This window comes from Montipora foliosa, chromosome 8 (genome assembly GCF_036669935.1).
Source record: "Montipora foliosa isolate CH-2021 chromosome 8, ASM3666993v2, whole genome shotgun sequence".
Taxonomy (NCBI): Eukaryota; Metazoa; Cnidaria; class Anthozoa; order Scleractinia; family Acroporidae; genus Montipora; species Montipora foliosa.
The window spans coordinates 15,515,580-15,530,579 of NC_090876.1; the positions used below are offsets into that span (position 1 = coordinate 15,515,580).

At 39.9% G+C, this 15,000-nt stretch overlaps 2 protein-coding genes across 2 annotated transcripts in view; both read left to right on the plus strand.

Annotated features, from left to right (window-relative positions):
• LOC137968304 (uncharacterized) overlaps positions 1 to 10,364 on the plus strand; it is a 48,283-nt gene extending 37,919 nt beyond the window's left edge. The window contains exons 8-9 of the mRNA XM_068814907.1: positions 8,781 to 8,926; positions 10,060 to 10,364. Of these exons, the coding sequence (XP_068671008.1) occupies positions 8,781 to 8,926; positions 10,060 to 10,364 (451 nt within the window). The remainder of the gene's footprint in view (positions 1 to 8,780; positions 8,927 to 10,059) is intronic.
• Positions 1 to 15,000, plus strand: part of LOC137968129 (uncharacterized) — a 197,285-nt gene that overhangs the window by 96,695 nt on the left and 85,590 nt on the right. The window lies entirely within an intron of this gene.

The window sequence follows — 15,000 nt, forward strand, 5'->3', positions numbered from 1 at the left end:
TTGCTTACACAAGGACAATGATTCCGCCCGATGAAAGTGACATACCCACTAAATCAGTTGCCAAGAAATGGGATCATCTACGCCCAATAGAAAACGAAATGCAAGATCTCTTGGACTGCAACGTTGGATTGCTGATCGGATATGATTGTTCTGAAGCACTGTCCCAAAGAGAAGTTATCGCTGGCAAATCAAGCAAACCATATGGGAGATCAAGACAGATCTTGGTTGGAGCTTAGTAGGTACCAGTAATGCGAAGAGTGAGAGATCCCTTTGCCACAGAGTTGTTGTAAAGGAAGTACCTGTTGTAACAATGAAGGACATTGTAAGAGTCCTCGAGTCTGACTTTAAGGAGCACAAGGATTCTAAGATGACGGCCCAGGAAGATCTGCAGTTCCTTAAGATCATGTAAGAAAATATTAAGAAAACTGAAGATGGACACTATGAGATGCTGCTGCCATTCAAGAAACGGCCGCTTTTGCCCTATAACTACAATTGTCTACTGCAGTCACCTGACTTGAGTTCCTAAAACGAAGATTTCGTAAAGATACGAAGTACCAAGAAGATTACATCAAGTTTATGAATGAAGTTTTGAGCAGAGGAGATGCTGATGAAGCTCCAGTCGTCAACGAAGGAGTAAAGAGGTACATACCGCATCACGGCGTCTACCATCCAAAGAAGAAGAAGATCAAAGTGGTGTTTGACTGCTCAGCGAAATTTAAGGGAACCTCTCTGAATGAACATTTGCTCAGTGGACCTGACTTGACCAACAGTTTGATCGGTGTCCTGTGCTGGTTCAGGAAGTATTCGCACGCTGTTACATGTGAAGTAGAGAAAATGTTCCATCAGTTTATTGTTCACGAAGAAGATTGAGATTACCTTCGCTTTCTCTGGTGGCCAAACGGTGACATAAGCCAGTGTCCTAAGGAATACACAATGAAAGTCCACCTGTTCGGAGCAATCTCGTCACCAGGTTGTGCAAGCTATGGTCTGAAGCACATGGCAAATGAACACAAGGAAATATACCCTTCAGCAGCTCAGTTTATCATGCATAACTTTTATGTAGACGAAGGACTGGCCAGTGTGGAATTGTTTGATGAAGTATGTCTCGTTAACAGAGCTTGAGAAATATGCAAGAGAGGTGGTGTTCGTCTGCACAAGTTTATCTCAAACGATCTTGCCGTCATTGAATCTATACCTGAAAGTGAGAGAGCTGCAGACGTCAAGTTAGACATACCGTCTGAACAGCCTCCGATAGAAAGAGTTCTTGGTGTGCAATCCCCTTGGTTTCCCTGGCCCCTTTGATGCTACGAGCAAAGAGAATCCTGCAAGGGGTTTGTGAGAAGGGCCTCGACTGGGACGATCCTCTATCAGAAGACGTCCAGCCACACTGGGAGCAATGGAAGTCAGACCTAGCCCTCTTACGATTAACAGATGGAGCTGTAAATAACAAGATGCTTCGACAAAAAGAACATGGGTAAGAGAAAGACCTACGAATTGCACAACTTCGCAGATGCTAGCACATACGGGTACGGACAGTGCGCATACCTAAGTGTAAGGGACGAAAATGACAACGTAAACGTAACATTGGTGATGGGCAAATCTCGTGTTGCTCCTTCAAAGATAATTACTGTAATTCCAAGACTTGAGCTTACAGCAGCGGTTGTTTCAGCCAAGGTTGGTGCGATGCTGCAGGAAGAACTTAACTCAAAGGTAGTACTTGGATACAGAAAGTGAATCATCAAGGGAAAGGAATGACCATGAATGAGATCCGCTCTAATGGACTATGGATTGTAAATCTCTCTGCTGCAGTATCGTCCCACATCTATAGATGTGTACAATGCAGACGTCAAGACGGCCAACCAAAGGTCAGAAGATGGCGGATCTGCCCACGGAAAGAGTAGAGATCACCCCTCCCTTTACCCAGTGTGGTATGGACTGCTTCGGACCATTCACAGTCAGAGAAGACCGCAAAGATTTGAAGAGGTATGCAGTAATATTTACTTGCATGAGTTCACAAGCAGTTCATATTGAAGAATTAGATGACATGACAACAGACATCTTTATAAATGCATTAAGATGCTTCATGGCCATCCGAGGACCAGTTCGGCAGCGGAGGTCTGATCAAGGAACAAACTTTGTGGGAACAAGGAAAGAACTAGCAAGTGCCCTCAAAGAGTTAGATAATGACAGGATTCGATCTCGTTAATTGGAAAATGGTTGCGATGTCGTCATGAATGTTCCCTACTACAGTCACTGGGGAGGAATATGGGAAAGGCAGATGAGAACAAGCAAAGGCATCTTGAACACTGTTTTCAGCCAGTATAAAAGACGCCTTGATACGTACCTTCCTTTACGAAGCTATGGCTATTATCAACAATCGACCATTGACCCACCAATGTCTGAACGATCCGAAGAGTTTGGAACCTTTAACTCCTAACCATCTTTTGACGATGAAGACCAAAATACTGCCCCCACTTCCTGGAAACTTTTTCCGTGAAACTCTCTACGCTCGGAAATGGTGGCGACGGTTTCAGTACCTAGCGGAGCAGTTTTGGAGTAGATGGCGAAAGGAGTATCTCCTCGACGTAAATGCGACACAGACATGGTTAGTGCTGAAAAAGAATCTGAAGATTGGAGGTATTGTGATAGTCCAGGAAGAAGCCCCAAGAAATGAGTGGCCCCTTGGCAAGATCGTGGCTGTAACGCCTGACCAACAAGGCCTTGTTTAGTCAGTCAGGATCAAGCTAGCAGTCCGAAATGTTGACATGGAAGGAAGCTCTTCCCAACATTCGATCATTGAACGACCTGTGCAGAAGGTGGTTCTCCTCCTGGATGGAATGAACTAGGGCAGTGTCAGTATCTTGACTCACGCCATTGATGTTTAACGGTTCAAGTGGAAATTATTCACGATTTTTCCTATTGATTTGATTGATAGTGAATGCACTAATTGTGAACTACTCAAGATTAGCGGATCATGGAAATCAGAAAATCCTTAATAATTTGGTGGGAGTGTAACGACCGTTAAGTAATTTATCATAACAAGCCTTTTTGCTTATGGTTTTGCGTTTTAGAATATTAAGTTGCCTTTCGAGTCTTTCCATTATTGTCCACCAAAGGAGCGTAAAGATCCTTTAGCAGGATGCGCGAGCTAGAATTATGCCATATTTGTAGATATGATGCAGCTTTTTCATGCGACAGTAATCGCGACATTTCTTCGCAAGGAAGTAACTTACGTTGTTTTTTGTTGACATAAGCGAAGCAAGTCAACGCCGAAGTTCGTTTTTCAGCTTCAAGTTTTCTCAAGTTTCTTCAAGTTTCCAGCCTCAAGTTTCAACAAGTTTTTTCAAGTGTTTAACATTTTTCAGTGATTGCAAGGGCAGCACCAAGGTAATTATTTTGCCTCTGCATAACTAGTTTTAGCTTACACGATTCTTTAGCCGTGCTGCTTTATCGTTAACTTTGCTGTAATCGTGTGTAGCGTTTTTATGAAGTTTCTTTTTCTCTGTTTTTATATTTGTTCAGAAGAAGTAATTTTGACCTTTCTGTGTAACCAAACATTAATTTGTCTGTAGTGTAATTTCACTTGTAAGTTCTTACCTCATTACGATAACGACAAAAGTTTGGAGGAACAAACAAAGAGTGTTATGGTATTTTTGACACTGGCTATTTCACTCAGTTACCACAGGCATTGTGATGAGCTACTCTGACAACTTAAAAACAAATACCTAACTTACAAAACACATTTTCTTGAATTATGATTGGATGAGTTCTAAACTGTAACCAAATAGTCTATGAGCTAAGTGACAAAAAATTTTTCACAGTGGCTAATACACCAGTCGAATAAAAATAATGGTTAAAACTCAGTTGGCTTTGTTGATTGAGGCTAGTTCGATAGCTATACTGGGATTTCAATTGTTTACAAAAGCTTGAATGTGTTGGCCCAGAATGATAGGTATTACAGTGTAAATACTTTGGATTTTTATTTTGGGTTTTCATGTGAGTCAGTCCAGAGTTAAATTTAAAGTCCGTGTGAACACAACACTGTTCGGAACAACTTGTCTTTGCCCATAGTACTGCTGACATTGATCTTGAAGTCTGAGATCAAATCATGTAGTGAACCTATGGATAATCATTATCAATCACCTTTTACAATAACAACATTTATTTTAGGTCCACTCAAAAACCCCTTTGCTGCAACTGGCAGGTCTAAAACACAGGTCATGTCACTGTGCTACAAGTGAGTAAACAACACCAAAATTGTCTTCTAGGCCTAATTACTGTACAAAAGTGTTGCTTCAGGTCTAGGGGAAACTTTTGGTGTAGTTTCTCAACATTTGAGCAAGGACTTTTAGTCTTGACCTGTGGAATGTGACCTGTGTTTTAGACGCTCCCCCGACTGGGGAGCATGTACTTGTAGGTCCACTAAAAAACTACCGTATTTACCCGTGTATAAGTCAACCCCCCATTTTTTATGGCAAAAAAAGCAATTTCTTAATTTCTTTGCTAAATGTTCATCGGATACTAATCTGGTATTCTTCGATTTCTGGAACTGTGGATACACAAAAAAAATGAGGGCCTCAAGCGCTGAATAGTTTAGTGGTTAAGCAGTTGTTATATATGCGGGCATTTTGTCCTTGAGTTTCAAAAAAGTTCTCAGAAAATCGAACATGTAAGCCTCAAACTAACCTGTTTTGTTGTTCAGGGATAAAGGGCTTTAGAGGATAAGCACAACATCACAGAAGCTCGAGTCAATCTTTGAAAGTGACTTTAATTGGTCTTTGATTTATAATATCTCGCATGACAAAAAAAAACAAAAAACTCATAAACCAAACAGCATGAAGTTTGCAAAAGCATTTAAATCAGCCAGGTTTGAATACAGAATAAAAAACAATCATTACCAACCAGCATTTCCAGGCAACGCAAGTGACGATGCTTGCACGCAAACATGAGATACTGCGCCAGGTTACTAAGAATAGAAAGGAATGGAATGGAATGGAATGGTATGGTATGGTATGGTATGGTATGGTATGGAATGGAATGGAATGGAATGGAATAGAATAGAATAGAATAGAATAGAATCTTTATTTATACACGATAGGAGTTAAAGCTAAAAAGCTTGTGGGGTCGTGTACTTGAAGTAATTTCATTTCTAAAAACATGATTTCACTCCATTAAGCACAGTGAACTGCATTCTTCCACTCAAGTAGTCCTAATTAATCCAATCTAGTAACACTCTCGTGATACCGAAAATTATATTCCAGCTTTTTCACCAAGATTCCATGTGATACGCTGTCAAGCGCTTTTCTGAAGTCCACAAAGGCTACAGCGACAACATTACTGGAGTCTAAAGCTCTCCTCCATATTTCTGTCAGATGTACAAGGAGAAGCTCAGTCGAGTAGCCTCGTCGGTGGGCCCATTGCTTCTCTGTAATTAACTGATTGTGAACAAAAGCATGTTGCACCAGTCTATCTTTTATTTCTGCTTCTAGGATCTTCCTAGGTACGCTTAAAAGGGAGACAGGTCGATAATTTCCACAGTCTGTTTCATCATCCTTTTTAAAAAGCGTAGTTAATCGAGCAGTCTTCAACAAGGAAAAAACAATTCTTTTTTCAATGCTGTAATTATAAAGGTTGACTAATGCTGGTACAATGGCCTTTCCTGCCAATTTCAGAAGTTTGGGGGAGATGTCACCAGACCCAACGGACTTATTGCTCTTAAGTTTATTTATCTTTTCTTCAAGAGAACGGTTTGTAATTGAAACAGGACTTTTAGGTGACAATATAGAGGTGACACTAACTGGCGTGTAATCATCTACTAAAGCGGGCTGCTGTGGCATTGGCAGTGATTTAATTAATTAATTTTTCGCCGATCTCGGAAAAATATGCATTCATCATTTGTGCTTTTTCCTTATCCATTAAAGCAAAAATGCCGTTGATTCTCTTAAGGGGGCCAATTGTTCTGTTGCGTGCTGAGCGATTTGTAGCTTTGTTAATTAAGTTCCAGTAAGCACTGCATTTTCTTTACTTCTTCGAACATATTGGTAAAGTATGATGCTTTGGCTCTAAGCAAGGCTGACGTGACTGCATTTCTAGCTTTCTTCTATGCTGACCACAGTTAAGGGCATTTGGTGCTGTCACTGCTGCTTTGAAAATCTTGTATCTTTTATTAAGCGGATTTAGTTTGTTATCCAAGGAGCCGATTTACTTCTGATCTTAACTTCTTTCTGGGCGACGTGTTCGTCACAAATTCCATTAAACAAAGTTTGCCATGCCCAAAGGACATCATCCGGCTCTTCAAACACTAACGCAATATGGAAAGGCGCAGATTCAATGTCCTGCCTGAACTTTTCAGCGTCGAATTTCCGAATTTCCTGTAATCTCTTGGTTTGATGTACTTCGGTGGCGGCCTTTTATTCTTTATCTTCATCGTTGCGTAAACCATATTGTGGTCTGAAATTCCCAAAGGAAAAACACCACACTTGCCCATAAGATCAGTCCTTGTTGTGACAATTAGATCTAACAAAGTACCTGTTGTTAATGTTTCTCTAGTATTTGCATTTACTACATTTTGCATATTAAACGTTTCGAAAATAGAGCGTAGTTTTCTGGTGTTAGGACGCTGTTCCGATTCCGTCTTAAAGTCGCAGTTGAAGTCCTCGAGTAGCACAATATTAGACGTTTTCAGCCAAGCTTTTTCTAAGGTGGAACTAATAAGATCGAAGAATTCACTAGCGTCTGGCGGTCTGTAGTTTACTGCAAACAACACAGAAGAACTTGGGAATTTGACTTGCAGCCACTGTGCTTCGATATTTTTTGTGAGAAGATCTTTATGATGAGAAGCGTGCAAATGCTCCCCGTAATATAATAAGCATCCTCCTCCTTTACGACCTTCTTATCTAATCTTACGAACTTTATTCCGGGAATTAATATTTTCGTATCAGGCACCTTTTTATCAAGATGTGTCTCAGTGATTGCAAGAATTTCAAATTTACACAATTGTTGGAAGCATCTAAGTTCCTCAATCTTGTTCCTTACACCACACACATTCAAGTGCGCTAATCTGACATCTCTATTAGAAGTGCCATATTCCAACTGTTTCACAAAATCAGATAGGCCATCACTACAGTTCGTCCTTTCTTCCGCATCCTGTTCTAAGTCAACTGAGTCTTCGAAACTGTTATCTGCAGTTATCTGATTTCCGAACAAATCGAATTCAATCGAACAAATCGAACGCAATTGAACTCAATCCATCTGATCGAGCACAATTTATTGATTGAGTTCGATTGGCTCTGCTAAACCTATACAAAGCAAGCCCAAAGCAAACCCATCAAAGCGGGTTTTTCTTGTGCTTTGTTACAATTTATTCAATAACAGAAACCCTATTTATAAACTGTCCACGGCAGTTAGGAGAGCAGAACAGAACAAAGCTATCATTATTCCCACGCGCGTATTCCGAAATTGTCGTACCCTTTCCTTTTTTAGCTAACTTACAATTTCGGAATGAGAAATCGAAGGGTTACTTTTACGCAAAAATACAAGCAAATTACTAACTGCAACACAGGCAACGGCACACAGTAGATAAATGATTAAGAAAAATATCTTACTAACAATATACATGATTCTCTCAAATTCATCTTGGACAATTAACAGTGACCAAGAGAGTAAGAGGTGAATGAGCGCCAGTATATTGGACGTTTGGGAGCATCTTACTGCCATGATAGAAAGGATAAATAGTAAATGCAACAGTAAATTATTTTTCTCCTCAGGTCAAGATCAAAGTAAATGATCAGATGTTCGTACATTTATTTCTTGAGTGTCAAGAGTTATCTTGCCCCGCGCTCTTAAGAGTGTACTGCTTGAGGATGACAAACCATTGTTCTCGTGGAAAAAAGGAGAGCTGATTGAATTCTCTGGTACCTCACGTAGTTCATCTGTATGTGAATTCACTGAATCGGTAGAAGTAACAGTGACAAGTCAATTATCGTCACAATTGTTATTTTGCATTTGTCTGGCCTGTGTTACTTTTTCAATTAGTTTTGCATCTGAAGCCATTTCTGCTTAATATTTTCGGTTACGAAAAACACGTGCGCTTCACTCCGGACTGAAGTAACTCGTGCTTCCAAGATCTGGTTAGGGATTTTCAAAGCCTGTTTGGCACAAATCACGAGTTCGAAAATCGAACGTTCGATTGAGCTCGATTGATTTTTTTCTTTTCGGTGAGTTCGATTTCGTTCGATTGCCGAACTCAATCGAACTCAATCCATGGATTGAGTTTGATTGAGTTCGATTTACTTTGCCGGGTTTATTTGAAGAAACAGAAATGCCTTTTTGAGCTTTCCGCCTTTGGTAACCGAAAATTCCCAATGTCTATTTCATATTTGTGCTAGTGAGTATATTCAACATTTAGAGTTGGACAAATCCTTTTTCATTTCAACTGGAATTGCTTTTGTCGCCAGATGAAAAGCCAACCTTTTCCACTGTGTTCGTTATGCCCAAGACAACATTATTATGTTAATTTTGAATAAATTATTTAGCTGCAACTTGGCTCTAAATCTTTGACCCGTATATAAGTTGAGGGCGATTTTTGGAGCTTCTTTTGAGGCCATAAAAGGTCGACTTATACACGGGTAAATACGGTATCTACATTGTACGTTTGTATGTCCCCTTTAACAACATCTAGGTCCATTCAAAATTGAAATTGAAATTAATAAATGTCATGTAACAATACCATTACAGGTCTCCGTTAGCTCTACTCACAGCTGTATTTTACCACTTTGCAGAATCCATGCGGTTTTTGGTCATGTCTTACAAGGTCAGGAGGTGGTATCACAAATTGAAAACCAAAGTGTCGATGATAAGAGCAGACCTCTCAATGACGTAAAGATTGGCAACTGTGGTGAACTTATTCCTAAAACAAAGGCCAAAGGTACAAGGCATTAGTACTTTATTGTCACATGGTTTAACTTCAATAATAGAGACCTTTAAATTTGAGTAGCAGAATGACGATGACCACGGACATCATTTACATTGTAATCTGTGAGTAGGTGCACTTTGATCAGAGGAAGTTTTTTTTTTTCAATTTTTATTGCTCTAAAAGAAATCTAATATTGACGTGTGGGTTTTCGACGAAAGAGCTGACTGATACATACATACATACATACATACATACATACATACATACATACATACATACATACATACATACATACATACATACATACATACATACATACATACATACATACATACATACATACATACATACATACATACATACATACATACATACATACATACATACATACATACATATTTAATAATCCTAGAAGTCGTGAGACCTCGCAATTATTGGACAATTTTATTGTCACTTTTTTATACTATTGTAGTCTGCTATGAGCTTAGGAATGCTCATTAGGCCGGCGCTTATCTCTGGTTTCCGTAGCATGAAGTGACTAGGAGTATTTCTACTCCCACCTCGATGAGATGCTAGTCCATCGCAGGGTTACCCCCAGCATTTTCGCTGGTACCCATTTATATACCTGGGTGGAGAGAGGCACCGTGAGAGTCAAGTGTCTTGCCCAAGAACACAACACAATGTCCCCGGCTAGGACCCCAACCTGGACCACTCGATCCGGAGTCGAGCACTCTAACCGTGAGATCACCGCGCCTCCCATGCACCATATTATTGTAGACGCCAGAAAAATTCAGGCGGCTTCAAGCGGGATACGAACCCATGACCTCTGCAATGCCGGTGCAATACTCTCCAATTGAACTATGAAGCCACACATTTAGCAGCAGATCAATTTGTTGGAGTATGTGTTCCCTGGAAAGGATTGATGAATGAAAGAAATTTAATTTTGAAGAGTGGGTTTTCGCCAAACGAACTGAGTGATCCTCGCACTTACTGGACAATTTAAGCAAAATTACATACCTTTCATTCATCAGTATATTTTGAATTTTGATCTTGCCAATTTTTAAATCGTTTTGTCTCATCCCTTTGGGAAATATTATTCATTATCATTAATTTTGCATTAATTGTGTTATTTTGTATCATTCTAGCAGCAGAAAAGAAATCTGAAAAGAAAAAAGCCAAGAGGAAGCACGACTTTGATGGCAGTTCAAGTTCTGATTCCAGCTCAAACAGGGATACAGAATCAGAGAGTTCTTCTTCTTCTTCTTCGTCTTCTGATGAATCCGTGAAAAAGAAACGAACTAGGAAGAAAAAGAAGATGAAAAGACAAAAACAGAGAGAGATTGTGAAGAAGAAGAAGAAGAAGAAGGAGGAGGAGGAGGAAAAGAAAGCAAAGAAGACAAAGAAGACAGACATCAATAACAGGCAAGTCATTTGGCAGAAGTGGGTTTAAAGTTTTGACTCCAGTCAAGTATTGATTTAAAATCTAAATTTCCTCATAATACTCGCACTTTACTTGGGTAACAGTTAGAACTGCATTTGTGCGTCTCATCTCCTATCCTCCGTATCATTTTCTTAATGCTCCCAATGAAATACTGTTACAATTCCTCTCATTTCTAGTGAACATCTAATTGAGCAATTACTCTATTTACAATCAGAGCTCTTTAAACGGTATAGTACAGTACCGCACAGAAATACGTTCACCGAAAAACGCCCATAAAACGCGTACACTTATACGCGTATGTGCGTAAAACCATACGGGTATCCGCGCATAAATATACGTGGATATGCACATACCGATATATCGTTTTCAAACGTTGTTGGGAAGGTTGCGCGCATCAGTTCATTTCACACCCAATTCGATTATTCCAGCTATTGGCTGAAGTATTTGGGACATAACAAGCTCTTGTGGCCCCCCTCCCCCATATTCAATGTTGAAGTTTTTCCTGCAAGAAAAGTCACTTTTTTTTCCCTGGAAAATCCAACATTGATAAGGGGGAGAGGGGGCGATCTTGAAAGTGAAGCTACCTTCCCAGCACTTTTGTTCATGATTGTAGCTTATTGTTTTGCTATTGTTGGAGAGTAATCGTTCTAAGGAATATGACAGCACTAAAATAGTGCACGACTACGAAGTACAGTACGTGACGGACCCACACACGGATGTTTTTTTCATCGATAAACATGCAGCGCTTGGAAATTGTTCGATTTACCTCGCCTGCTAATGCATAAATGAATATGATACTCGTTGTTAAGAATTCTTCAATTTGAATGGTGTTGCGACATATCCTGTCACGACTACCTCTTTGTTGCGAGTCGAATGACTACTACTATGTCGTGCTGTTAACATCATTAACTTGAAATGAGGTCCTTATATATATAGGTATGAGACCATCAAAACTATAGGTTGGTCTTGAAGTACCCACGTATGACTCCCAAGTGTGGGAATCGAACCCGGGCCACATTGGTATGAGGCGAATGCTCTCACGATTGCGCCATCCCTTCTCCATTTTATAAGTATAGGCAACTCAAGTGGCACATCAATGCATCCGTTAATTTAGTTCAAAACATTTGACCGCACTGAAGTTGATGACGAAGCGTTTAAATAGTGTCATTAACAGGCTGAATTGTGGAAATGTAGATCTCAACAATAATAACTTCATAGGATCAGAACCGTGATCTTTCCTTACTTAACATTCTGTAAGAGAACCTCCTGCTAGAAGCCGGTCCTCTGAACGGGTCAACGGAAGAATGCTCCCTTTCGAAGGTGGTGATGTCACACTATTTTCGGTAATTTCATGCCACGCAAAATGGTCATAAAATAGAATGGAAATTCGCAATAACCACTTATAACTGTTGGACAACTCAAAAGGAATACAACAAAGCTAAAGCGACTCGTGTACGTATGTACAAAACAGGACAAGACTGCACCAAAAACGCTTGATTAACTCCAGATATCCTGAACGCCCTAAACTACAATGACATAACTTTGTTGAGCGTAAACCCCCAAAGGTACCTGCTGATATGGGTGTAAGAAAAACAAACAAACAAACAACAAACAGAAAAGCGAATAAGGCATGGAAGTTTTTTGGTTTTTACCTTTAAAATTTTTATTTTTTAAGATGTTATTAAATGCAATCACCCGCTAAAATCTTAAACTTGTGATTTTATGAAATGAGCCTGACCAGTCAATTTGGATTAGCTACAAGAGAAAATGAGGGGACAGAGAGGGAGGCTCCCGGTCCAGCCCTTGGGATATGTCATGTCCACGAAAGTTAATTTTTAGATGAGCGGAAGTCTTTGTTCTAGCCGAAGTCTAGCTTCCGAGACGTGCGCATACAGGCCAACCTCGGTCTGATGTTTGAAAGAAAAGCAAAGATTTCATGTAATTCATCAGCCTTCCATGTGCGCCGCCATTTTCTCTTTTCACTAAGAACCTGAGAGCGAGGCAAGACTGCATGCGGACGTCACGGAAGACAGACTTCCGCTCGTCTAAAAATAACTTTCGTGGACTTGACATATCCCGGCCAACGCCCTGAGCCTCCCTCTCTGTCCCCTCATTTTCACTTGTTAGCTAGCAATAGTGGACCATGAATAAGAAAAATGTAAATTAAAGTACATAACAGGATGCTCGAATATGGCAAGTATCGGTGGGTGTTAAGCATTTTTTTGGTAAAATAATTTATTCATATGATAAGCATTGTAGCTCCTTTAGAACTCCCAAGTGATTTCCCTTTGACAAGTAAAATCGTCTGGCATTTGACAGAGTAAAATTTGTAAGTACCACTTTACGGAGGGAGTGTTAAAGGCGACAAAAAGCACTTATGTCCAGGTTTGACCCTAATTAGATGCACGCCCAATTTTGACATCCAACACAAAGTGTCCCTTTAAGTCTAAGCATTTACTACCTATTTTCAACAATAAGGTAAGGGTAAAGGTTAGCGTTATTTTTAGCTTTGGGTAAATGCAGCAGTTAATCTTCACTTAAAGAGCAGCATTTGGGGGACACTTTGTGACATAAATTGTCTGTATTCTGAGACACAAGTGATGTTGAAGTTGGCTAGAAGAGCAAGGGGACACTTCGTGACGCTTATTGAAATTCCGCGTGCATCTAATTAGGGTCAAACCTGGACATATCTGATCGGAGAGTTTTTTTTTGTCAGGGCACATTCCCATGGTTACGGCCAACTTCTGAATGGATTCCAAGGAATTTCTGGCCCTTTTAAATTTTCCTTTAATACTTAATTCTGTCGTTATTCAGTACTACGCGGTCAACTTACACGTTCAATTGCCATGAAATGAGATCTAAAATACCCATAGCCCTTGTCTTGCACAGCTGTAGCTCAGTCAGCGGAGCAACAGGGATCTAATCTGAAGATCAAATATTCAATTCTCACCCTGGTGAGAGGTGTTTCTCTGTCATATTGTGCAGACCCATTAAATTTTCTTGACATGCACTAACTCACAGATGGATTTCGTTCGATATCTAGCACTGCAAATAATCTTTACGTTTATAACAGGATTAACGAAATCATCGTAGATTTACACAACATTATTTTTTTGACTCAAGAAAGAGCAAGTCACCTTCAGGATACAAAGGCAAACCTGATGACTTTTCACCAAGAAAGGATCGGGTATGTACATTTAAATTGAATCTTATCATTCATAATAATTATTTCTTTGTTTCTGATTGTCTGAGATCCACTGAAAAATAATTAGCAACCGTAGCCAACGAAAGAACTGATAGTTTTCCTATTTCGGATCCAGACAAATCGTTTTGTCCAACTCCCAACTACATTGAGAGCTAATTTGGTAGAGCGCTGCACCGGTATTGCTGAGGTCGTGAGTTTGAATCCCGTTCAAGTCTGAATTCTTCAAACTTTACTTTCGTTACTGCTCAAGTAACGTTTATTACTGATATGATCTACCAAATGTATGACTTTCATATATTAACTCTTGTCACATTTCAATTTTGTAAACAACAGTCCATGTTAACTGTTGAGACCTCTTGAAAACTGGAAAGTCGTTATGAGACGTTACTGGGAGCAGGGCTAGGCGCAGTGGTGAGAGCACTCGCCTCCCACCAACCAGACTTGCATGGAGTCAAATGTGGGTCGAGTTTGTTTGTTCTCTACTCTGCCGCGAGAGATTTTTCTCTGCGTACTCCAATTTTCTTATCGTCAAAACCCCCACGTTTCATTTGACCTGAGTTAAATTTATTTGATTTCAATGTACATTTACTATGAAGTAAGAGCTGGATTAGGGCCAAGAGACTAGTTTTGAGCACTAATGCTATTTCACTCAGCTAGGCTGAAACTCAATCATTACTTTAGCATCATAATTGACGGTGTAAATATTGAACAGGTTCCACTACCTAGAACTTACATTGTAGTTTTCATTCCGACATGAATTGGAACAAAAATATTCACTGAACTTTGATGAGAGCTGTCCAAGACCCGTGGTGTACAATCCAAAATTGGCATCTAACTGAACACCGACATTCTTCTTCTGCTGTAATTCAGTTTAATTTACCCTTTTGTATAGGGAAGATATCTGCTTTTGTCATTCAAATTTGCCAACCACAGGAACAAAAGAACCTTTGTTTTGTCAGCCGATGAGGTAGGCTCGATTACCAGCCGCTGTTTCGGAAAATAAGCCAGCGCTCACTCCCGAAATCTCGGCCGTCTCTTCTAGGGGAGGATACCCGAACTCGAGTGAGCGGCGGAAATCGAGCCTACCGATGAGGCTCTGGTTGGCTCATTAATGACAATAGGTGACGTCAACTTTATCTTCCCTATACTGTGAAATTCAAATATGGGGCCTTACATATGCAACTGATTTTAAACCTAGGATGCTTTTTCAAAAGCGGTAGACCTACAAGAATCGTGTCTTCTTCCAGTTTTAAAATCTCTTAGTGAGCCGTTGTTTAAGACCTCCCATATATTGAAGGTTGAGGATATTATTAATCCTATACTAAATGTGGAGGCCGATATTATTGATCCTATGTTGATTTATGAAGCCATTTAGTTGGAGCGGGCCACTATCATCCCTGCTCCTTGGTTATTCCTAACGCCGACTCAGAAATTAACAAT